We start from the raw sequence: 25,007 nt of genomic DNA on the forward strand, positions 1-25,007 counted from the left end.
CTCTTAATTTGCATTTGTTAAAATCTCTTTGAGAAGTTACAGAGCTTCACCTGAATATTTTTATCTGAAAAACCAGTGCAAAATATGTTGGCATTTCCCCTCTTCTGTCCCATTAGTGTTGTGTATGTAATTTTTAGTGATGAAATAGAGCCAGGCAACTATAGTCTATGTCAAATTATGGTTTGCGAGACTAAGATATTTGAATAACTTGGAGCAGTTTTGCTAAACTCTGGTTGTGCCACTGTGACATCATGTGAATGGTACTGCATACCTTGGACTACATTCAGAGTGTTCATTGCCGCTCTGAATTTGATCATAATCCAGAACTACTGAATAAGACACACCTGTATGAAAAGTTCAATGGCTTTGGTTTAAGATAGCTTTCAAAGTCAGAAGCCAGGGCTTCAGGAACATCTTATTATTCTTTGTACTGCAACAAATTTCATTCATCAGCCAAGTTAGTGTGAAAGAAACACACAATGCAAAATGATAAACAGTCAAATTGAAGGAGGTCTATTTCATTTTGCTGCCAATTCAATGTCTTCAACTAACAGCAAATGCAAGATACTCAGCTGGGCACTGGGGATGAGGAAGAAGAAAAGAAATAATTCCTTACTCACTTAGCAAGTAAACATCCTGGGATAAAACATAGGTAGAATATGCATTATTTGTACATTAGATTCTTTAAAAAGAAACTAGGCCAGCAGGAACAAATCTTTCACACCAATGCATTCTGACATAATGAGGGAAGATTTTCAGATTGGTTAGGTTACCATTCTCTTTTTTCTTTACTCATCTAACTCCTTGGAAATAAACACTAACAAGAGAATGGAACAGCTGACCAAAACAATGCAGGATAATTTAGGGGTAGATGCTCTCTATAAATACATTCACAATACATCTCATTTCAAGACAAGGGTGAAATGAAGTAGTTAGCATTTATGGGGGCCTTAGTTGGTGTGTGCCTGTTTCTCACTCTTTGACAAGAAATCCCTACTGAGGTCCCTGCCTTGAATAGGTTCAGGTATTTGATGAGCAGTGCTGCCTCTGGGATTATTCTCCCAGAAGGACTGTCTGCCCTTCCCCTGCCAAGCGGCTCATTATGGGCGCATCAGTAATTTGTTGTCTGGTTTGCTGACCTCCTTGTACTTGAATCTTGACTTTTTAGCCTTGATTGATTTCATCACCCTGTCCTGTTTATGTAGAGATTTTTCCTCCATGTGTTCTTGCCTAGCTGGGCTCATCCCTGACCTTTCTCACTCAGGAGATTTGGAAATACATGCCAGGCATTAAGTATTCCCTTTCATTCATTGGTCTCAGCCATCATTTGGGGCATATATTGTTATCCCCATTTTATAGATAAAGAAACTGAGGCTCAGAAAGTTTAATCCTTGACCGAAATCATACAACTGTTAATAGCCCAACTGACATTTGAATCTATTTATTCCTGCACCCAACATTATATTAATTGCAAGCTCTCCCCTCCTTTCCAGTTTTTAAGTTTGATGTTATTTTCTTAGAAAGGCTGCCTTTCAAGCATCAAATCTAATTTCAAAAAGCTGGGGCATACTGTGGCCAAAACAACAAGGGCACTGGAATCATAGTGAGTTGAGTTTAAATCCCACAAATGACATTGATGAGGCCATGTGACTGGGCAGATTACATTTCTGAAACTCAGAGTTTTCATCAGTAAAACTCATAAAATAGGTATGAACTTCTCAGGAATCTTCAACAGAATCTGACATCAAGCAGACATAATAACAGGTGCTCAATAAGTGGTATCTGATGGCGATGGAGGGTGTCATCAAAAGTGATATAAGGTAAAGAACAACAGATAGTCTACTCTCACAGTTTTGTTATAAACCAAGACCTCAAAGTCATACAACTCAGAACAGATGCTTATAATTAATTTTCATGCAGAGAAGATTCAGTCGTAAAAGAGTAACCACAGTAGTGTGTATTTCTTGCAGGTCAGAGACATTTATTGCTGTTTTCATGGCACACCCCCAATACAGGCATCATTTAACCTCTAAAATGTAATTACTTCCTGACCAAAGAATCAAAGGAAGGAAACACTAGTGATCTAAACAAAAGTGGTTTAATTATACATCTCCATTTGTGAAATGGGCTGAAAAAAGGCAGTATCTTCTTAAAGTAGGCTTTTTCCTTCATGCTACCTACGGAGGGCAGTTGAATGATACACATGCTTTTTCATCTTTATTTTCAATCTTGAATGCATTTTTTTACCCAGTTTGCCTTTTCCTGTTCATTGTGAATAAAATTCATCCCTGGCAGAAGCAAGACACGGAATCTACGCAAAGATCCATTTGGCCAGATTTCTCAATATGCAGTTCAATTTAGAAATGAAATAAAACCAATAATGAATAGTGGAGGAAATTGAAGATCTAAAAAGTGAATAGCAGGGGCTGGCCCCGTGGCCGAGTGGTTAAGTTCGCGCTCTCCGCTGCAGGCGGCCCAGTGTTTCGTTGGTTCGAATCCTGGGCGCGGACATGACACTGCTCATCAAACCACGCTGAGGCAGCGTCCCACATGCCACAACTAGAAGGACCCACAACAAAGAATATACAACTATGTACCAGGGGGCTTTGGGGAGAAAAAGGAAAAAATAAAATCTTTAAAAAAAAAAAAGTGAATAGCTTGTCAGTTTTTATTATTTTTACTAAACAGTGTGGTATTTGCCTATGCAGTTGTTAGATAAAGAAGTAGCCTACAGATCTATGAGTCCACTAGGTTTTAGATTTATGGACAAGTTTCTATAAAGGTAAGCTGGTCCTTGGCTGATTTCTAAAGAAGAGTTGTCTGAACAGACAAGCATATGGGCTGACAGCAGGAAGACAGGAGTTAAGATGACCTTTCTTTAAATCACTGCCCTGGATGAGAAAGAATGGAGGACCCTGAGTATCACACACCCTCCCAGGGGCTTTGTTGTCAGGGTCCCAGCACTTTCTCAGTGGGACCCCAAATAGTAGGGTGCTTTCTCCTCCTGGAATGACTATTTTCTGTCCACTCAGCTGACATCTGAATCTCATCAACCTTTTTATGAATGTTTTCCATAGCTTGCTATGCATCAGAATTACCTGGTGAGCTTCAAAAATAACAACCAACTAAACCTGAATAAATAACCAATTTATGGGCCCTAACCCCAGATATGTGGATTTGCAAGGAGGCTCTCCAGAACAGCCTCATTCTGTCCCCCAGCTACAGTCCTCCTCATGGCTCTAGACAGCCACACGCCACAAGGTCCCTCCCTCTGCCTCATGCCTTGGACCACGGAACAGAGAAACGGGTCCCAACAGCTTCCTAATGTTGGTGACTCAGTGTTCCGTGGCCCCTTTTCAGCAGGAGGATGACAAACCATACTGAGGAACTCTCCACCTCCTGCTTAGAGAGTGTGATTCATTCCTGCCTTCTGTTCCCTGTGGCTGCTTCCACATGTCAGCCCACGTACACGCCCCCAACAAAGGACAGGCGGGCCCCAAGCGGCCTTCCCCAGGAGGCACCTGCAGCCAGTGAGGCGGAGCCACCCTGCCTTCTGGAAAGCACTTCGCATCACAATAGTGCTGCCCTCCAGGAAGGGCTTCGAGGAACTCTATAAAGTTTATAGACTGTGGTTCTTCATCTGGATCGCTGTGACTGTCGACACTGTTAGTCACTCCTCTAACAGGCTGACCCGTCACCCCCAGGGTGGAATACTGTGCTTGAGTTGTGGGGTGGTGTTTACATTTCAATTATATAGGAAACCACCTGTTTTTTTCACCAAGAGATTGTTCTGGAATTTGTCCCACATTCCTGCTGTCTCCTTCCTTAGTGGACATTTTCATACCATGATAATATTTTTTCCTGAGCTAAATGTAATTATACTTCTCCATGGAAATTTGAATGCTCCTCTAATTGATGTATTTATTAATAGTCTTTTTTTTTAGAAAGTTAGAGGACCAAGTCTGAGAAATCACAGCATGTAAAGTAAGAGGAGGAAATGAGAATATGTGGATTTACGTGTCTTTGCTTCCCTGCACCCCGCTCAACTCCTACATGCAAAGGCTTTGAGAAGAGGGAGAGGAAGAGGCAGTGGATACAAGAGAAGAGAAGGGGAACTAATGATGGGCCTTGGTTTATGTACCACATGGGGAACAGGTCAAGAAGTAATGGCCCCATCTGCGTTACGGTAGTGAAAATAGAGCACGGGTATTACATAGCAGTATTCCAAGAGGTCACAAGATTGCGGATTGGAGGATGTTATTTTATGAAACTGTGTGTTCTCTCTCAGTGTTCATCTTTCTTTTCCATGGTTCACTGGCTATTTGTGTGTGTGCTTTTTCTCCTAGACCGTTCTCTTTTTCTGTAGCTTCCTCTCTGCTACCTTTTTTGCCTCTGTAGATCTTATTTACCTTCCATTTTTCATTCTCCTCCTGCCACATCCTTGGCCTTTCTCCTTTTAGAGGCTAAAGGGAAGTATAAGAATATATATATATAATTGAGTCTATTGCAGGCTTCTCCTGGATCATGATTATTAATGCAATTCACATTTAACCTAATGAGTTGTTGTTTTTTTTTTTAATCACTGAAGCAATAGTTTCTTCCAAAACCTTTATTTTATTCCCTAAAATGATCTTCCCAAAGTTGAAATACATAACCAAAAGAAGAGTTTTATTTTTGAATAAGATTTTGCTGACTCTCACAATTATAGTAATGCAACCTGGTCTCATCATTCAGTAATGACTAGCTCGATGTGTAACTGAGAAGATATTCATCAAGCCCTCGTGGCTGCATGACAGAATGAAAAGTTAAAGGTTGATGGTGGATCATCAGAGAGACCATTTGCAGGCTTATAACTAGACCATATCCAAGCCACCAGGTGGTTTGGACAGGTGATCAAACCATGGGTCATTGCCTGAAAAGTCAGGCAAACTGGGTTTTAAAAGGACTATTCTGAAATCAAATTCTTCAAACAGTTTGGAAAATCTGGTCCTTTCAGGCGTGGACAAATGGTGAGTGCAGCCGTTGGGAAGAGGCCATTCTGTCCATTTGGAGTCCAGAAGGGCTAATTCATTGCCCTCAGTTTTCTTCAGCCTTGCTCATATATTCCGTGACGACCATCAGTGGCGTCATCCTCAAATCTGAAGACTGTTATGTCGAATAAACGGTAATTTCAGTAGTCTTAGCGTTATTAAAATAAGACTCAATTTTCTTAATGCTGACACGTACATGGCTATTGTAATGCAGCCTTCCCTCCATGATGTACTTAAATGAAGATTTATAACCAATTTATATTTAATCTTTTGACAACATTCATTTAACATTGCCAAATAACAGAAGCTGAGAAACATTTCGTTTTAGAATCCCGACACTGTAAAAATAATCAACCTGCATGTCATTTTAATGCGTCTGGAAGAACATTCCTCATTATATTGTCACAGAGATTAAGTTCTTTTAGGGTCAGTTATTGTGATTTTATCTTTTGCAAGCTAAAATATTTTCTCGTGCCATGGTGTTCGTTTTAAGTCTCATTGCTTGACTTCCTCCACGTATTTACCAGTATTTATTCATTGACAAAGGGAGAAAACAATAAAATGTAGTCTCTGCCCTCAAAAATCTATAGCCTAATAAGGTTGATAAAAATATATACGGGATATGGTGGGATTGAAAGTGATTTAAGTACCCAGAGAAAAATGTAAATAAAATATAACAGGAATTTAAGGGCAAAGGGTTTACATTTGATGGATGAAGCAATTAAGACTTCCCGGAAGAGGTGGTACACGTTGGCCTGGAAAGATGAGGGCAGGGCAATTAGGGCATGTAGAAATAGAGGAAATGATGCATTTTTAGAGGTTGTTAGGGGAAAAGGGGAGTGAGTAAAGGTAAATATTTATTGTGTACTTATTCAGAGGCAGCCCTTGCTAGGCCTTTTGCAATCTTCTCTCTCCCTAAAAATAAGAAGGTGTTAAAATACAATTTATAAAAGGTAAGATCATGACCCTCAAGCAAATATAAAATGGACACATGTAAAACATTTTATTTAACCCTTTAATTAATGAACGACATAATAAGATTTTATGGCCAAAGAGCATTTGAGAAAACAGGGCTCCATCTGTCTGTCTGCCTACCTGTCCATCTAGTGAAATGTCCAACAGACCATATGTCTGTGGGGTTATTTGCTTCTCAGGATAGAAATTATGAATGTACTTACCGGACAAAAATCTACAAACGACAGGTAACTTTACTAAGTCTAGGACTTTCAATCAGTGTTAAACAATGAATACATCCTTCGTGTGACCACAGCATTAAAAAAATTAGTTCCTCAGTTGCACTAGCCAGACGTCAAGTGGCCAGTGACCACATGTGGCCAGTGGCTGCCCTGTCGGACAGCATAGATAGAACATTTCCAATATTGCAGAAGGTTTTATTGTACAGTGCTACCTTAGAAAAACTTGGATAGCTTTTGCCCCCATGATACTGAAAGGACTTGCTGCCCACATTTTTTACCTTATTTCCGAGTTTCAGGAAATTATTCTGCCAGAGGTAGGAAAGGGCGTGTCATATGAGGGCTCAGTTTAGCTTGAACGTGGGGAGAAGTAGTGAAAGGTGAGGTAGGGCATAAGTTGCATGCAGACAATGGAGATGCTGAGCTTATTAAGCAAAAGAGTGTGAATCTCATTCAAGAGACAATGAGGAGACATTTAAGGAAAATGATGGGATCAAAGATTTACTTTAGGAAAATTGATCTGGAAGCAATTTGGAGAATTGATAAGGTCTGGAGAGTCTACAGGCAAGATGACCCATTAGGAAACTGCTTTAGTCCAGAGGAGAAGAGGGGAGGGAAAGGAGAGGGAAGCTCACAAGGACAATAGACAACACATCTGCCTCGAGACACACCTGATGTATTGTTATCACCTGGGGCACGTGGTGGACCACAGTGCAGCGGATGACACTGCATATCTGCCTACATTTCAAAGGCAGAGAAAATAAATTGTTGCTAGTATGAGTAACTATTTCAGGAATTGTTGGTGTCAGAGAATCATATGAGAAGTCGCAAGCAGTTGGTTTAACAGTAGTGTGAGGGAAAATCTTTAGAAAGATTGTGTCTATGTTTATGATTCTCAGTGAAATTTCATTTATAATAGTAGAATGAAAACGCTAAAACAAGTTCTTGGACATAATTTTCTTAGCTATTTCTAAGATATAGAATTAACAAATTGAAATGTCTATATAATTTGTGGCTATCAGAATGCAGGTGTCATTTGGGGGTTGAAGATTTTTTGCAACAGGAACAAATGATTTTGAAGTTCACAGGTGTTAAGAATACAGTGGGGGGCCAGCCCTGTGGCTGAGTGGTTAAAGTTCCCTGCACTCCGCTTTGGCGGCCCTGGTTCACAGGTTTGGATCCTGAGTGAGGACCTGCCGTGCTCATCAGCCATGCTGTGGCAGTGTCCCACATAAAAATAGAGGAAGATTGGCACAGATGTTAACTCAGGGCGACTCTTCCTCACCAAAAAAAAAAAAAAAAAGGAACATAGTGGGAGAGTCATTCGGTAATGTGTGAAAGTCAGCCATCACTGACCAGGCTGGGAATGATAACAGAACCTGAAACTAAATGCTTAAGGGAAATAGGAAGATCTCAGCAAGTAATTTTTGCTCTTTTAACAGGTGTCTTTTGCGTCCGTCCTATGAACCAGTCACCAGGCAAGGTACTATTGTTTTCTTAGTTGCTTGCCAAGCTCTGAGATATAGCTATGAAAAAGGCAAGATCTTTCTCTTTAGAAAACTATGGATCCACAAGAAAATGAACATATACAGTAGTTACTCTAAACCTAATAACAAATTCAAGCCAAAGGAACCACGTGCTAAGTTGCTATAAGGGAGAGACATCCCCTCTGCCTATTATGGGAGGAATAGGGAGGGAAGCGCTGGTTCTCAAGGATCTGACTTCTGATACTTGATGTAGACTTTACAGGTGAATGGGACCTCTTCATGGAGGGAGCTGGTCCCATGGAGGCCAAAGGCGTGAGGATGCACAGTGTGGAAATCCTAAGCGTTTTGGTTTCATTCCTGCACAGGGCAGTGATAATTACATTTGGAAAAATTGACTGGGAAAAAATCATGTGGGGCCTTGATAGAGAATTTCAGCTATGAGTAGCAATTTTGGGGACTATTTTTAATGCCTGAAGAACAGTACACATTCTAGGAGTGTTGTCTGTGATAGTGGTAATTTAAACTATTTCTATAGGAAAACAAGATATTTCTTTTGTAGCAAGATACAAAGTGTAGATGAATATTTACAAAGATAGAACCAAGACTTTAATAAAAAGTCCCTTTCCTGGTGCTCCTTTGGGCTCCAACCTGGGGACCCTGGGTAGCACGTCAGCACCTTCTATGGAAAAGCGCTGCTCTAGGTGAACAAAAGCTAGTACATTTTTTTTTTTTTAGTAGGTTGTACAATGTGTTTTTAGAAGATAACACTTTTAGCAATTTGGAAGTTTGCTGCTCAGGAGGAGAGGAGAACAGAAGAAGGGAGAGTTTTGGGGAGAATGGGGTACCAAAGAGGGGACCGTGGAAGGAGATGAGAGAAGAAACTTGGCAGCGTGTCTGAACTTGCCTCTTGAGGTTTAGTGAAGGGTCTAAGAGGGCAGCTGAGAAATGGCGAACCACGGATCCTGGTTTCTGGCTTGGCTGTCCAGGGGAATCATGATCTGAGAATCCAGCCAGGTAACACCTGCAATACCCAAGGTACAAAGATTCCAGATAATGAACCTGGAACACAGTGTGAATAGAGGTGGGAGTTGCAGACTCTGGATGTTGAGTCAGCTCCACCTCTGAACCCACCTTCCCTTAATTAATGTGCCATTTGTTTCATCCACAACGTTTTGAAGGGGTTTCTAAGGTTTTCCCTGGGACCTTGAGTCTATGAAATGTATGTATGCTGTGATAACTGAGACCCAAAGCAAGCTCTAAGTAGAGACGTTAGGGGATGAGCGGGATATCCATGCCTGATAGCACTGATCAGCCTCCTTTTAATTATTTATCTGTTTTTTGTTCTTGAGGAACATCAGCCCTGAGTTAACATCTGCCACCAATCCTCCTCTTTTTGCTGAGGAAGATTGGCCCTGAGCTAACGTATGTGTCCATCTCCCTCTACTTTATGTGAGACACCTGCCACAGCATGGCTTGATAGGTGATGCATGGGTCTGCACCCAGGATCCAATCAGGCAAGCTCCCACAAGAGGAACATGTGAATCTACCATTATGCCACCAGGCCAGCCCCCACAGGCTCCTTTTAATCTGGGGAAGATGCCTCCCTCTGCCTCCCTAAGGCCCCGCGGTGCTAAGGAACGTAAATAGATGTCCTAGGATAGAATACAGAATTGTGGGAACATACGACTAGATCATCTCAGAAATTGTGATTGTGTTTTATGATGTTCTCATATATTGCTCGGGCATCAAGCACACAGTGAGATTTCCATCCATGTTTGTTGTGAATGTTATTGATGGATGGACTCTTGATTGGTTTTCCTAATATTCTCCTGTTTTCTTACGACCACCGCCCCAATTCCTTTCCACCATTCTTCCCTCCCCCAACTAACGCAACTCTTTAGGCAGACAAGATTTAAATAAGTTTAGAAGGCTGGGTGCTTCCTAAGAAATTATAAATTTATTTCTTCATTTTTTTCTATTGATTTCTACAAGGTGATTTCTTCTCTTCTAAATTTCTCTAAATTTAGTTTTCCTTATATAGAGGTGGTAAGGAATGTATGCTGGCCTATGATTCTGTAGCATTCTAAAAGCAGGAATTTTTCTTCTCTCGGCCAAGGCAATGCCAGGAGGTAGCACAAACATATCTGTCACTTTCGGCACAGAACAGGTTAAATGAACTTGCCCAATCTCACCAGTTTCTCAATTATTTGATCAATCAATGAAATGGGATCTACCCGGGATGACACTATTCTAGGTAGAAGGTTGGGGTGGGGAATAGAGATGAAACCACTGGTGACAAAGACCCTGCCTTTGGGAGCTTAAAAATCTGACTTAGATATATGAAGCCCCTACGGAAGATGAGGTGCTTCAGTCTGATACAGACACTAAGCTTGCAGGGACCTTAGACCAGGAGGGAGGTGGCCCCTGAGCTGGGCCATGATGTATGACCAAGACTTCGATGGGTCCTGGGAGGTCTTTTGTGTTTGGAGCTCATGTGGTGGAAAGACTATCATGGTCCCTGGGTCCTAGAATACCTGTGAAGAATGGTTCAGCCAAAATCGTGCTAATGGGCACTTCTGGAAGCATACGTAATTCACAATATTATCAGCCTTGATTAAGAGCAGACAATAATTTTCTTTCTTCCCCCAGCTTGATGACATCATCCTACATTTCTAACTAATTACTGTGTCACTAAAGAAAAAAAATTCTTGTCATATTTTAAGTAGTGGAGACTTTATGAATCACAATGACCACCAAGGACTTTTCAAAATCAATATTGGGAAAGATCAGATTTATTAACATTATACATTTTGTCTTATCATTTGGTACAGGCAAAATAGGATTCTTAAAACATCAGAATTTGTAAGAGGATATTTAATGGTAGTAGTGGAGATTGGAAATATTATACTTAAATGAAATTTTTATACCAAACTAATTACATTGGGTATTGTAGATTAAATAAGAGGAAGAATGGGAGTGGGGAGGGTCACATATTGCTTGCTATATTCTCTAATTGATGTCATTTACTTAGGTTTCACTAACCCTTAGAACATTTAAAATAAGGTTTTATAACAGCAGGAAAAGTATCACTTCTGTAAGAAAAAAATAAGCAATTCTATTGATTCTAAGGTCATGCCATGGATTACTGTTTCTTGGTATAGCATCCAAGTTTAGAATATGCACCAACCCTTAAAAATGAGATTTACTTTTCCTTATTGATAATTGCTGTACCTGCACATTCTCGCTGAATGCCAGTGCTATAAAACGTTAATGGAAATTTCCATGAAAACTTTAGTGCTGACTGAATGAGGGAAATGGGTGGTAGAGCTGATGCTGAAGCAGCTAAGTGATTGCTAGCAGTGGTCCCTAATTGCCAACCTGTATTCAAGTGCCACTTTTTAGCAGCCATTGAATCAATCCCCTACAGTATTTAGTAAAAACTACCGTCTGAGTCAGGGTTATCATCACGTGGTTGAGGGGAAAAAGGATGGTTTCCAATCAGAAAAATCATATTGAAATCTCTGCCTGCGCCTGCGGCTTTCTTGGGAATGCCATTCAACCTCTTTGAGCTTGTATTTCCTCAATTCTGAAATGGCAATGACCATGACTATCTTTCAGAACTGAATTAGCACTAATTTAAGCAAGTCTGCCCTGAAAATATAATTTTGGAATCCCCTTCAATCCCGTTTTACAAACCACACAATAAAAACCAGCTTTTATTTTGGTAATCCTTTATTTTTTTTTTTTAAGTGCATTAACCAGCTTGGAAATTTTACTCACTAGACTGGATCCATAAATTGCTTACTGTTTCCATTCCTATTTTTTCTACAATCCACCTGTATCTCTTGCATAATAATAAAAACGTGATTCATGGAAAGAAATGTGATGCTAGTAAACTTTAAATCAACTTAGGGACTTTCTGTCATGGTTTATGTTCCATAATATTATTAAACATTTCACTGTAAAGGATTTGGTTGGGTTTAAAGCAATTTTGAAAAGAATCATACCTCAGCTATTTCTGAAACTGTAGAGGTAGTTTTAAGATGGAAATAGTATGGAAGAATCAACATTTCTAAGAGCAGGCAAGTGGCCACCTGAGGAAGCAGGAGGACTAAGGGGTCTCAGGTACGACTATCTGGGAGTAACTTGAGTTCTAAATTTTTGGCAGCAAATAGGAATGTATTGAGCAGTCACTTTGTCTCAGACACTGTGCTGAGGGTTTCATCTATATTATTCTTTTTTATATCCTCACAACAGCTATGAGTAGGTACCATTATCATCTCCATTTTGCAGATGAGAAAACAGGCATCGAGGGTCAATAGATTAGCTGAAGATGACAAAGCAAGGCTGTGGTTTGTCCTAGATGGATGTGTCCTGGGCTATTAGGATTTTGTTTTGAGGAAATTGGGCACAATCATCTGTAGTGTCAAATAATTTCTTCCATCTAAATTTGACTTATGGATGTTCATTCAACAATTTGAAGAATTATGACTCTTCTGGCGCCCACCTTAACTACCCCCTACCCGTATCTGTTTCTGGGAAGAATAAGCAACACGTTTTACCCTGGTTGGCTTTGAACTAGGTTATTTGTTTTAACCTAATCCTTAAATTATGCTTCATTCTACAGTTTTCCCTTGGCATGGGAGGTTTGGTTATTAGTTTCAAAATGAATAATGAAAGAAAAAATTGACAACAACAAGAACAACAAAAAAACAGGTAAAAGCATTAGCTTTAATCAGCAGTTTTTGCCTAACCAGATGAAATTATTGTGCAGATACATTAATTAAAACCTCTAGCACAGAAATTGAGAGTAATTTATAACTTTTAAAGGGAGAGTCTCCTTAGAGATTGCTGAGCATGTTTTAAAAGTGCATGCATCTGGGACTGGCCTGGTGGCTTAGTGGTTAAGTTCACACGCTCCCCTTCGGCAGCCCGGGGTTCACACATTTGGATCCAGGGTATGGACCTATGCACCACTCATCAAGCCATGCTGTGGTGGCATCCCACATACAAAATAGAGAAAGATTGGCATGGATATTAGCTCAGCGACAGTCTTCCTCAAGCAAAAAGATGAAGATTGGCAACAAATGTTAGCTCAGGGTCAGTCTTCCCCACCAAAAAAAAAAAAAAAGAAAAAAAAAGTGCATTCACTGGATGGATGATTATATAATTGAAAGTTGTTTATAATACAGCATTACCTTGGTTACTCTGCAGGAGTTAAGACTGTGGCTTGTTAAAAGCATGGAATAGTGTAGCTGGCTTCAGTGGGGTGTAACAACCCATTGGACGAGGATTGAAATAAAAAATGTTTATGTGTAATAACTGTCCTCCTTTAGAATAGTTCTACTTTACAAATTTTCGGAATTCAGTTTTTTCCCACCTAATTTTCAATTATACTAAGTCCTATAGAAAATTAAAAAAAAAATATTCTCTTTTTTTTTTGTTTTACTTTAACTTATCATACTAGTCATTTTTGTGATCTTACTATTAGTGTTATTATTCCAAATATCATGCAGCAATATTTTGAGGGATGTGTGTAGTTAGTCCAGCAAGTTTGTCAGGTGGAAAGATGTTCCAAATATTTGGTACTCACAGCTACATGCTATTTCATATAAACTTTCCCCACATGCTGCCATCCTGCTGCAACTTTCACATCCTTTAAAATGTGAGAGAATTTATTGACCTAGAAAATATTTGTTGAGTGTTTACTAAGTTCAAGGAATTGTACTAACTACTTGGAACGTGTGAAACAGGATGCAGTGTTATGTACAGGGAGTTTGTAACAATAGAAAAGCTATGACAAGTACGTAATGGATGTGAGGTAGATTTTTCTTGCAGTAATTTGCGTTAGGTTGGAGGGGAGATGACCCTCATCTTTTTGATTATCCAAAGCAAGTTGTCACATAGAAGAGATGATTCTTGGAGTCCACACTGAATGGATTTCAGGTGGAACTGCTTTAGACTAATTCAATCTGCATTTTTCAAACTAGAACTAATGGATTATTTCAGATCAATACACGGAAAAATGGGTTTATGAAGATGACCTTGCTGGCCTGCAGAGATAGTACTGAGTCTGTTCAATTGGTATATATTTCTTGTTCACCTGGCTCATGAGGCATATATTCTGGTAAATGTGGTCAAGCACAGGCTGAGGGGCCACTGCCCAGAAATCTAATAGCAAGAATTGCAGCGAATGTTGGGGGAAGATTCTCTATGTCCTGGCTCCCTGTCACAGTGTCAGGGGCACAGGTTCATTTCTCTGGCCGTGCATCCACTCCATTGTGGTCTCATAGGAGTCAAATAAGACCGAAGTTTCTCCCTGAGCTGCTGGAAGAAGGGGGAAGCTGAGGAAATATGGCAAATTGTAGTTGATAAACGGAGCTAATGAGGCAGACAGCAGTGACATTCTTGATATTTTAGAAAGAAGAACAAGGCTATAGTCACAAAGAGGCAGGAGGGCAGGAGCTGAAAAAAACTTAGTGCCAGGCAGGGCAGCGGCGGAGGAGTTGGATGAAAGCTGTGAAGGATGCTTCATGCCAGGGACTCCTCCTCCTTATTAGATGCTGGTTCCATGGTGTTGGGACAAGTCAACTGTTTAAAGGTGACCAGACTAAGCTGGATACTTTCCTGCTCTTAGATGTAATTATTTAGGGAGATATCTTACCCTTATGGGGAAATTGAGGAGAATTCTTGAAGAAAGTGCCATTCCAACTGCACCTTGAACATATGGATCAGATTGCAAAGGTGGTGATGGCAGTGGAGGTGGGGCGATATTGTCCAGCCACACATCAAAACTTGTTCCACTTGGTGTAGGGAATAGGGGCACGGTGGAGGAAGAAATCAGGGAGAAGCCTTGTTCTGTCTCTAACATTACAAAGTACCCAAGTCCCCACCCAGCTCTCTCCTACCTCGCAGTGCCTCAAGTTCAAGCTTTCCCCTTTCCTCTTCTCTCAGCCAACATTGTTATCATATTAGTTCACTTAACAGCAGGCTACTGTACTTCTCAGCGTGGCAGAAGAATCTCCTTAATATTGTTATCTACATGCCTGATGAGGGAGGGAGAGAGGGGAGCAGATTCATCAGTGTTGTTTAATCTCTTCTTCTCTGCTGTCCAGTTTTGTAGCTTCTACCCACATACGGCCATGTAAATTTAAGTTACTTAAAGTTAAAAAAAAAAACAAAAGAGCACCTCCTCCGTAGTTCCTAGCCAAATTCTCAATAGGCACATGCTGCTAGTGTCCACTGGATGGGAGAGTATAGATGTAGACATTTCCGTGGTCACAGAAAGTTCTCTTGGGCAGATGGTTCTATTTAATATTTTAGTACGCTCCTAGGTGATAAATGCAACTTTCAATCAATTGTGTTCCTCCTGTTTTATAGTATATTGATACTGAACGTTATTTTATCTAGGTATAAAATATGTTAAATCTCACTTTCTCCCTACCCCTAGAAAAAAAGTCATCCAAGCAATTAAATTCTTGATTCTCTGTGACAACCAGTGATGGAAATTCCTGAGGTCAATGAAACATTTTCATCAGAGTAAGAATGGCATTCCTTAAGTATTCATTTATCTTATTGAAACAACGTCTGCAGGTCATCAGCCCATTATCCAAAATACATGAGACAAATGGAAACTGTGCACATGATGCTGGTTTCTCAAAAAGCCAAAGCAAATAATATATATTCTTTTTAAATCACGGCTTTACTTGATATGTTGTGAATATTGTTAATGCTTTTGGCAATTTTGGGGGGCCAAGAAAAGAGAATACGGGGAAAGAGGAGACTTGACTAAGGATTATTTTAGCCAGACAAAGTGGGAGAGAAAATCTAAAGATAATGATAAAATTTCATTGCTAGGGAAATCCTATGGATGCTTTGAATGAAGACGGTGACACACTTTAAAAGGGCCCTCTGCTTTTAACTTCTATCCAGGAAAAAAATGAACATCTAAATGAAATGAATATACTTTGCTTTGTAAAATCATTACGTTAGTAGACTGATGGTCCTGGCTCATGATAAAATGAGTTTATCGATGGCTTAGGGTACAGGGAAGAACTTAATTGTCATCAGGTTCTTCCGAAACATTTGATGACGCCGTGTTTATAAATGATAGCAGTTCGATTTTCTGTAGCTCAAGCCCCACACAGTGGGTTGAATCCTTCATCCAACGTTTTTTCCAAATTCTTTTCTGCAAAATACACTCACGTAAGATGCTCCCTAAAAGGAAGGCTTCTGAGGTCAGATAAAGTTTGGGGTGTGCTCTGCTCTGTGCTTCTGGTCTTGCAGAGTCTGCAACGTCCTTCAGTGAGAGGACTTGCTTACCTTGGCTTAACTTAGCATCACCTAAAATGGTTTGACTAAAGAATCCCCGATATTTTGGCTCAACATACGTTTTAACAGCTTGCAAACCACTGTAGTGATCTGTAAGGTATACTTTTTTTTTTTTTTTAAAGATTGCCACCTGAGCTGACATCTGTGGCCAGGCTTTTTTCCTTTTCTTCTTCTTCTTCTCCCCAAAACCCCCCAGTACATACTTGTATATATTCTAGTTGTGAGTGCCTCTGGCTGTGCTATGTGGGACACCACCTCAGCATGGCCAGATGACCGGTGCCATGTCCGTGCCCGGGATCCAAACCAGGGAAACCCCGGGCCGCTGAAACAGAGTGCATGAACTTAACCACTCAGCCATGGGGCTGGCCCCTCTGTAAGATATGCTTAATGTGTACTTGATTTGTCTATGAATAGAACAACTAAATCACTCAAAAGGCTCCATGGTTTCATATGAAAAAAGTTCTTATTTCTAGGATGTTGAAGGATTTAGGGGTGAAGTCACATGATATTTGCAACTTAATTAAAAATGATTCTGAGCCAGCCCTGATGGTCTAGTGGTTAAAGTTCGGTGCACTCCACTTCGGCTGCCTGGGTTGGGTTCCCAGGAACGGAACCATGGCAACTGACTATTCATCTGTCAGTTGCCATGCTGTAGCAGTGGCTCACAACTAATATATACAACTAGTATACACAACGGTGTACTGGGGCTTTAGGGAGGGGAAAAAAAAAAGAGGAAGATTGTCAACAGCTGTTAGCTCAGGGCGAGTCTTCCCCAGCAAAAAAAAAAGAAACCTCACAGATGATTGAGTCAAAAAATACGTGTGTGTGCGTGTGTATACATATATGTATACACACATACACACAGAGTACACTGAAAATATGGCAAAATGTTCACAAACCTATAATTTATAAAGTTTTTGAAATATTTCTCAGGATTTGAAAATGTATTATATAAAAAGAGACAAATCTGTAAACACAAACACAAGCTGCTTTGATTATTTTGGGCCGTGAAGGGATTGCCATATTGAAGAGCCGATTAGGAAAGAAACAGGATTTTAAGCTCCAAACAAAAGTAAAAGGGGGAAGATTCATGTTATTGACTGGAGACAGTTATAAACCTAGAGAAAAGGTTTTTGGGTCATTCTTCAAATATCCTTGCTGTTCCTTCCGGAGTTATGGCTCCATATTCCAGTCTGCCCCTTAGAACCGTCCATCAGGCCAACGGGAACATCGCCCAGAGCACCAGGGTGTTGTTCTTGTCCCTGCCCCATACCCTCCAGACCTCAGCGTGACGCAGAGGAGTTTGCCAACTTTAAATAGTGTTCTGTAGCCAAATAGGTGGGGAAATCATCCTGAAAAGGGCATCTCAGGATTTACCTGAATCCCTGCTTGCTTGACCAAGTAGAGCCAGCAGCTTGAAATTTGCTGTGGCCAGGACTGGCCTGACCTTGATCTTCCTTAGACTAGCTATTAATCCCCAGCTTGTGGCTGGCTCTGGGAAGCACTGTGTAATAGATTGCATGTCATCTTGTATGCTTCTAGGGCACAGACGTTGGCATGCAGTATTTTCTGCCTAACTTCTCAAGGACTTTAGCGAAGGTTGTAGCACACGGAGGTGGAAGGGCGTCCCCATCTTCAGATTCGACCTGGCTATATCATTAGCTGAAACAATATTGCAAATGTTGCTATTGCTCTAGGGGAGAGAGAAGAGTCATTTTGTTGCCTGCAGTTTCTGAGATGCTTCCTTTACTGTTATAAAACTATTGCTAATATGTTCCTTCAACAGTGCTGATGTCTTTGTACCCCAAAGTCCCTTTCATAAGCTTTCCCTTTTCCCATTTCTTTTCTTCTGCCTTCTATTTTTATTGTTTAACCTCAACAGTAGGTTATAAAAATTGTGAATTGGATTTGTTCGTATTGCCAATACAGGTTTTAATAGTAAGGGCCACTACCTTCTTCACTAGGCTCGTCTTAGTGCACATTAAAATTGTAACAGTTCTTGTGATTTTCTGATATTACGTCAGTTATTATGATATTTCTATAACTTTAATATATGGTTCTCTCTGTTGCATTTATGATATACATAAAACCTTAAGAATATATTTTATGTAATTATTATATTTACTAGTAACAATGTGATATTCATAGATGAGTATCTTGCACATTAAGACACTAATGCTACAAAGAAGAGTCCGAAAATCAGTTTTTTATTAATATAAAATATATTTAGATTTTATCTTCCCTTCACCCTGAAAGATAAATATTAATCTCTAGAAAGGAATAAGTATAAAATATATTGCCAATAAATGGTAGAATTATAAAACTTCACATCTTTATTGTGCTTTACGTTTTACAAACTATTGTCACCTACAATATTAGTAAAGATGACTAAACAAATGATAATTCAATATGTCAATAGTGACTTTTTTTGTAAATTAGTAAATCAAATGGAACTGCATAAGACTTTAGGATCTCTTTTTGTTTTCTCATTACTTTTATACTAATTGTTTTTAATAAACCATATGCATTTTTGAGGCTGCAGGTTTTCACTCACAATGATCAAAAAAACACTTACTATTTATTATTTCTAGATGCTCTTCATGGTAATCGTAAAAATTTAAACAAAATTTTATGCCTCAGCCTTTGATGTAACCCCCACCCAGCAAGAATTAGTGTAAGGATGAAAAGAACTATTCAGTAATTTTAGAAATTTACAAAGGTGGTTATTTTACTGGCAAGTGCTTCAGAAATGAAGGTGCGAAACTATTCAGAAAGATTCCCCTAATTTACAGAATAATCCTGGCCCTAGATGGTGACATTTGAGAGAAAGGACCAGAGATATGTAATTATTAAATTAATTTTTTGTCCAGTTTTTACTCTTTAAAATGTGTTATTTGAATGGCATTTGTCTAAGCAGAGAACGCTAATGAAATGCAAAGCGTCATTTCTGCACACAGCTGCTGGATCTGTTCAGCTGCTCCAGGCTCTTGTCCTACTTTATGTGTGACTGTGTGTTGGAAAGTCTTCACTGGAAACCCAGCAAACTGTGATCATATCATTCACATTATGAGAAATGGGCTGGTATGTCCCTATAGATAAGATTTTAAGAGGAAAGATCTGGAGCCTTCAAAACTGTGCAGAAGCATGAAATAGAATTCAGGAGCAGTGGTCTCCAAATTTCCAATAGCATCTACAGTTCCAGTCCTTTTTAAAAACTTCTGCAGCAAAGAGTGCACTTAATTCCCCTGTCTTGCAAATACTCTTGGCCAGCTCTCCTGGCAGCAGGTTGCATACTTTGCTGAGTAAGTCACAGGGCTGTTGGCAAGGAGAAGAAAAGAGTTTCACTCTTTTGAGCATAAAACCAGAATTTCTAAATTAAATGGTTGTATCCTCGTTGGAATATTTATTCCATTAATGTTTCAAAATGCAACTTTGGAGTTAATTTTAAAATTTGTCTTTCCTCTGCTTTTTGTTTGTCCTCCCAGCAGGTAGATCAACCTACAACAGCTTTTATGTCTATTGCAAAGGTCCGTGTCAGAGAGTCCAGCCAGGAAAACTCAGGGTACGGTGCAGCACCTGCCAACAAGCCACGCTCACCTTGGCCCAGGTAAGGAGATGCAGCATCAGCAGAGACTGCCCAGAGAAATGAAGATGTATTTCCAGAGTTGCCTTTTGGGGTTTCTAATCAGGTGTCACCCATCATTGGAAATGAAAGACACTTCTACATGGCTGTAATGGTTAATGGTATCTGAAGTTTCCTTTTAAAATGCACTACTCTGTAAAAACTTAGGTAGTACAGGGCCATTGCCTCCATTTGTTTAGTTCAGGCCTATAGAAAGGAAGTAGAGGAGACTGCTTTTTAACCAAAAGAGGTTCAGCTTTGGTAGGAGGTCTTTTAGAACCAGCCATAAAGGAGCTTTCTAAGGTACTGGAAATGTTTCATGTTGATCTGTGTGATGGTGGCCGATACTTATGCCAACATTCATTGGACTATTTACTTAATATCTTGGCACTTAAGGTTGCTAACTGTAAGTTATACCTCCATAAAAAAGCTAAAAGGAAAGTTTTAGATCAACGAACAGTGTGTATATAAAACAGGGGTCAGCAAACTCTGACCTGCTGGGGCCTCTGCTTGGTTTTATTCAGTCCACGAGCTAAGAATGTCTTTTCCATTTTGAAGTGGTTGGGCAACATCAGAAGGATAATATCACATGACCCATGAACACCATATGATGCTCAAATTCCAATGTCCAGAATGAAGTTTTATGGGAATGTGGCCCCACCCATCGCTGTATTTATCATCTGTGCTGCTTTCGTGCCTTTGGGCAGGCTTGAGTTGTTGTGACACAGGCTGGATGGCCTGCAAAGCCTGACGTATTTCCTCTCTGGCCCTTTAGAGAAAAGGTTTGTTGACCCCAGATATAAAACATAGACACAGCCAGTTCCTGGCTTCAGTGTGATGGTTGTGTAGGATTTAGCTTAATTTGATGTGGATGTGGATGTGCATAAGGGCGCCGAGGCATCTGGGTCATTGCAGTGGTGAGAGCACAGCCAAGGAGGCATAAGTGAGCCAAGAACTTTGGGGGGCAATCGGGCTGAAGTGTAGACAAGTACCCCCCATTACCACATTAATGGTGTGGTAGAACATTTAGATTTTATTCTTGCAGGCAAGGGGGAGCCACAGCAAAATGTTAAAAACCAAGGCAATGTACAAAATCATGTTTTAGAACCACTTATTAGTGCTGGAACAGTCTGTCATTGGGATGGAGGTTGGTGACAGATTGAAAGCATAGAGGTCAATTAATAAATTATTCATATGGTTCATAGGTGAAGAGCCAGAGGCCTAGATTAGGGTGGCGGTCCCAAAGAATGGATATAATGGAGCGCTGTGAAAGAACTGGGCTGATGCACTGAGTAAGGGAGAATCATGGATCCTTGCCTCATGCCTGAGCAGAGTGGTAGAATTACTGCAAAATGTAATTCAGGGGCTGACCCCATGGTGTAGTGGTTAAGTCTGGCACGCTCCGCTTCAGCAGCCTGGGTTCACAGCTTCAGATCCTGGGTGCGGATATCCACTGCTGATCAAGCCATGTTGTGGTGGTGACCCAGGTACAAAATAGAGGAAGACTGGCACAGATATTAGTTCAGGGACAATCTTCCTAAAGCAAAATAAAAGAGGAAGATTGGCAACAGACGTTAGCTCAGAGCTAATCTTCTTCAGCAAAAATAAAAGAAAGAAAGAAAGCTCAAAAAAAAGAAAGAAAAATGTAATTCAGTATTTCACTATGATACATTTCAGCTACACAGGCAAATCCACTTAGAAAGACAAATCTGTGAATGATGCCTAGGCTTATACTAACCCACTGGAGTGGACCTTTTTCTGAGGGTGTCATTGGGCAGTGCTTCCTTCTGGGAAACGTGTTGTCCTGAAGTTCTCCCAGAAGTTTTTCTTCCATCAGATTCTCTTCTCAGCCACCAGCCTTCTCCGATGCAATAAATAGCCTCTTCTCTTCTGATCCAGACCCCGGTCCTGATTGCCGGTCCTGATTACCTGGTGGGCCAGACCTATTTATGCTAACTTCCAATTTTTCTTAATAAAAACAGCAATAACAAATTATTGTTGAACTCTAAGCTTAGTTCTTTTCATTCATTATCTCATTTAGTTATTTCATAAGCTCGGAGTTAAGTGCTATTAATAGCCCTATTTTAGATTTGAGAGAAACAAGGTTTGAAGAGATTAAGGAAACAAGACCTTGCCAGTGGTGGACTAGAGCTTTGCACTGAGCTGTGTGATCTAAAGTGTAGCTCTTCAGTCTCCCCTTCTACTGCACAGATGTGTTTACACTAAGGGTCAGTGATCAGACGAGTGATTTAAAAATTAGGTCAGATGTCGGCAGTGGGGGTCAGTGAGGACCACGGTGGGTGGGAGAGGTCGAGGTCCACATACCAGAGGCAGCTCCTGCCAGTTGTTAGCAGGTGGTGGTGGGAGGGGTCTCAATGTGGCCAATCTTTTATGTAATCAAGAGAAACCATAAACGTGGAATTTTATGTGAAATTTCTCATTTAAAAATGTGCTCCATGGGGGAAAAAAATGGAAAACAAACAAAAAGGAAAAACAGTCTACAGCATTTGTCTAAATGTGGCAAACCACAGTAGAGTCTTGTAGGGGTTAAATGGTTCATTAATATTAGGTGCTTAGCAGAGCCTGACATGTAGTAAGCCCTCAACTAAAGCATCATCAAGAGGCAGTATGGTGTGAGCTTAAAGCAAGATGATTCTGGAGCCTGGGTTAGAATCCCACTTCATTACATCGTACCTATGTCAACTTGGGGACATCTGCTAACTGGGATAATGGTAGTTATTTCTTATTTGTTGTGAAGATTAGTTACATGAATAGTACTTAGAATGGTAGCTGGAGCATAAATACTTAGAAATCTTAAATGCTTTATTATTCTTATTTTTTTATATTACTATTATTATTACTGTTATTCTTATTCACATATACTTTATATATATATAAATACACACACACGGACGACACACACACACACACACACTTATGTATAGTTCACCAGGAAATCAATCTGGCTTTGGCTAATTCCTTTCAAAGAAGCGAAAGCATCCCCGCTCGCACCCTGTTCATCAAGAAACCCTGTGATGAAGTCACGTCATCCGGCTCACCTGGACCAGGGCTTCCTCCGAAGGATGATCTCATCCGTCCAGTGGTCTTGGCTCTGCCACATCTCAGATGCCCACTCCCATGACCACCCTGGGCTTTGTCAGTTCCCAGAAATGCTCCACATTTGATTAGTAAGTTCAGACTTTTATTCCCCCTACATTATCTTTTGCTCTGCACAGCATTGAACCCTCTCTTAAGTTTTTGTAGAGCTATCAGGCCTTTCTTCTCATCATTTCCTCTCTGACAGGCCAAAACTTCAACTACATTATTACAGATAGGACTGAATTTCTGTTCTACATTCTATGCAGTTGTCCATTTGTCTATATTCCAAGAGTGTGTAAGCCCCATAAGATCAGATAACGTGTTCGTTTTGGGCCCTGGTTTATTTTCAACACCTTACACAGTGCCTTGGCCACAGTGGGGCACAAAACTAATAATGTTGAATGAATGGCATCTGTATTTTAAACTTTCACACATTGATTCAATAGATTCATACACTTTAGAAATTCTATTTGACATTTTATGATTGTATTAATCATAGCAATTATGATTGTTTTGCTGCAATTTATAGATTTCCTTTCTTACATTTATGTTCCGGTACTTGTGTTTTTCTCTAATTCTCATGACAGACCTGCAAAGTAGATATTATTATCCAATGTTTTTAACAAAGAGACTCCAGGAGGTTAAGTAATGAGCCCAAAGTTACACAGTTAACAAACGCTGGAGCCAGGGATGAAAAATCTTCTCTGTGTTTCTCCAAAACCCTGCCTTTTCTAGAATAGACTGCTCGCTATACAAATCTGGTAATTAATGTCCTATTACCCAACTCCTTCCCTTATACTTAAAATATCATTCAAAAATACTGTTGGAAAAAATATGCTGAAAGATTTAGGGAAAATGCAATCAAAGATGCTATAAAGATAATTAATTTAATCCAGATTTTTAGTACAGTTACTAGATATAGCATAAGTGGCACCTAGCAAGTGAGTAGATCAGGCATTTCAATGTTTTATTAATAACAAAACATACACAATCAATAATACCTTCGAATAATATCTCCATGGATCGGGAGATCAATCACACCACAAATGGGTCTGCGAGGCGATGCCTGGGCTGAGCAGGTGCTGAACTGTGGCAAGTGGAAGGATTTCTGTATAGACAATAGACAACTGTTAAGTTTCATTTTCCGAACTTTACAAAGATGTACAACTTACACAATTTCCTCTGGTAAGGAGAAAAAAAGAAATCAGGTCTTGTGTGGCTGACTAGTTATATAGTAGAGCAGTGTGTGGTTTATCTGGGCTCCTGCAAGAAGCTTTTTATTTCCAAGGAGAAAAGTTTGAACCTATTTAGCCACCGGGTTTATTTTTTATAACGTGGCTTTATTTTTTCTGGTCTGAAGAAATCAGTCTGCAACAAGCCCCATGCCTTTCGTGAGTCTTAATAGCAACCTCTTAATTTTGTATTGTTGTTTGGGGGGATTTATTCGTAATTCCAATATCTCCTTAACACTATTTAAATTTTGCATGCAATAATAATGAGCCACCTCTCATACATAATGCTGTAAGGTTTAGTTGTTTAAATGTTTCATATGTAATACGATACTCATAATAAATTGGCAAGGAAGATGGACAGCCATTTCTGTCATGGCGTTAAGCATGGTGCCACTGGTATCTGAAGTTTTGGCCTGACCTTGAGGGTAAGTTGAGAATCAGTTTGGACATCAGGTTTTTTTTCTGTCTCCAAATCAAATTATCTTTATTTCATGATGACCTTGGTCAGGGTTTCCACTAACCAAAATAGCCTTTAGAAAAATGAATGCTCGCTGGAAAATAGTGAACAAGGGCTGATTGGAAAAGCATGGCAAGCATCCAGTTTTCAAATGCCTGTTCAAAGATGGTCCACTTAGGTCCATGCAGAAATGACATGGGGTTGAACACAGAGAGAGGTTGCTTTGTACATGCATATACGTTTCTGATTGTGTTCTTGGACAATAAAATAGATAATTTAAAATAAAACCTTTGTTATCGTTGTTGCCCTCATTAGTGTGGAAAATCAAAAGATGACTAAGTCATATCCTCAAAGGCTTTTTTTTTTTTTTAATTCAGAAGAGTGAGCAGAAGTGAGGTTTCTAAGATATGTAGAGTGTACAGTGCTTTTAGAAATAACTAGAAATTAAGGAATTTGTATTGGAAAAAGAAACAGCACCAAGAGGCTTAAAGATGCTTTTCCCTCTCCTTTCCCCCTTGGATCCTGCCAAATTCAAGGTTAGGATGTCGGTAGTCTG

General features: G+C 39.9%; 1 protein-coding gene across 3 annotated transcripts in view; it reads left to right on the plus strand.

Moving 5' to 3' along the window:
• Positions 1-25,007, plus strand: part of PRKN (parkin RBR E3 ubiquitin protein ligase) — a 1,211,604-nt gene that overhangs the window by 440,544 nt on the left and 746,053 nt on the right. For 2 of the 3 annotated variants that reach the window (XM_046670682.1, XM_046670680.1), the window contains exon 4: positions 19,527-19,648. In XM_046670682.1, coding sequence (XP_046526638.1) covers positions 19,527-19,648 — 122 coding nt within the window. The remainder of the gene's footprint in view (positions 1-19,526; positions 19,649-25,007) is intronic. The other variant, XM_046670681.1, reaches the window with a different exon arrangement.

Source organism: Equus quagga, chromosome 8 (genome assembly GCF_021613505.1).
Source record: "Equus quagga isolate Etosha38 chromosome 8, UCLA_HA_Equagga_1.0, whole genome shotgun sequence".
NCBI classification, from domain to species: domain Eukaryota; kingdom Metazoa; phylum Chordata; class Mammalia; order Perissodactyla; family Equidae; genus Equus; species Equus quagga.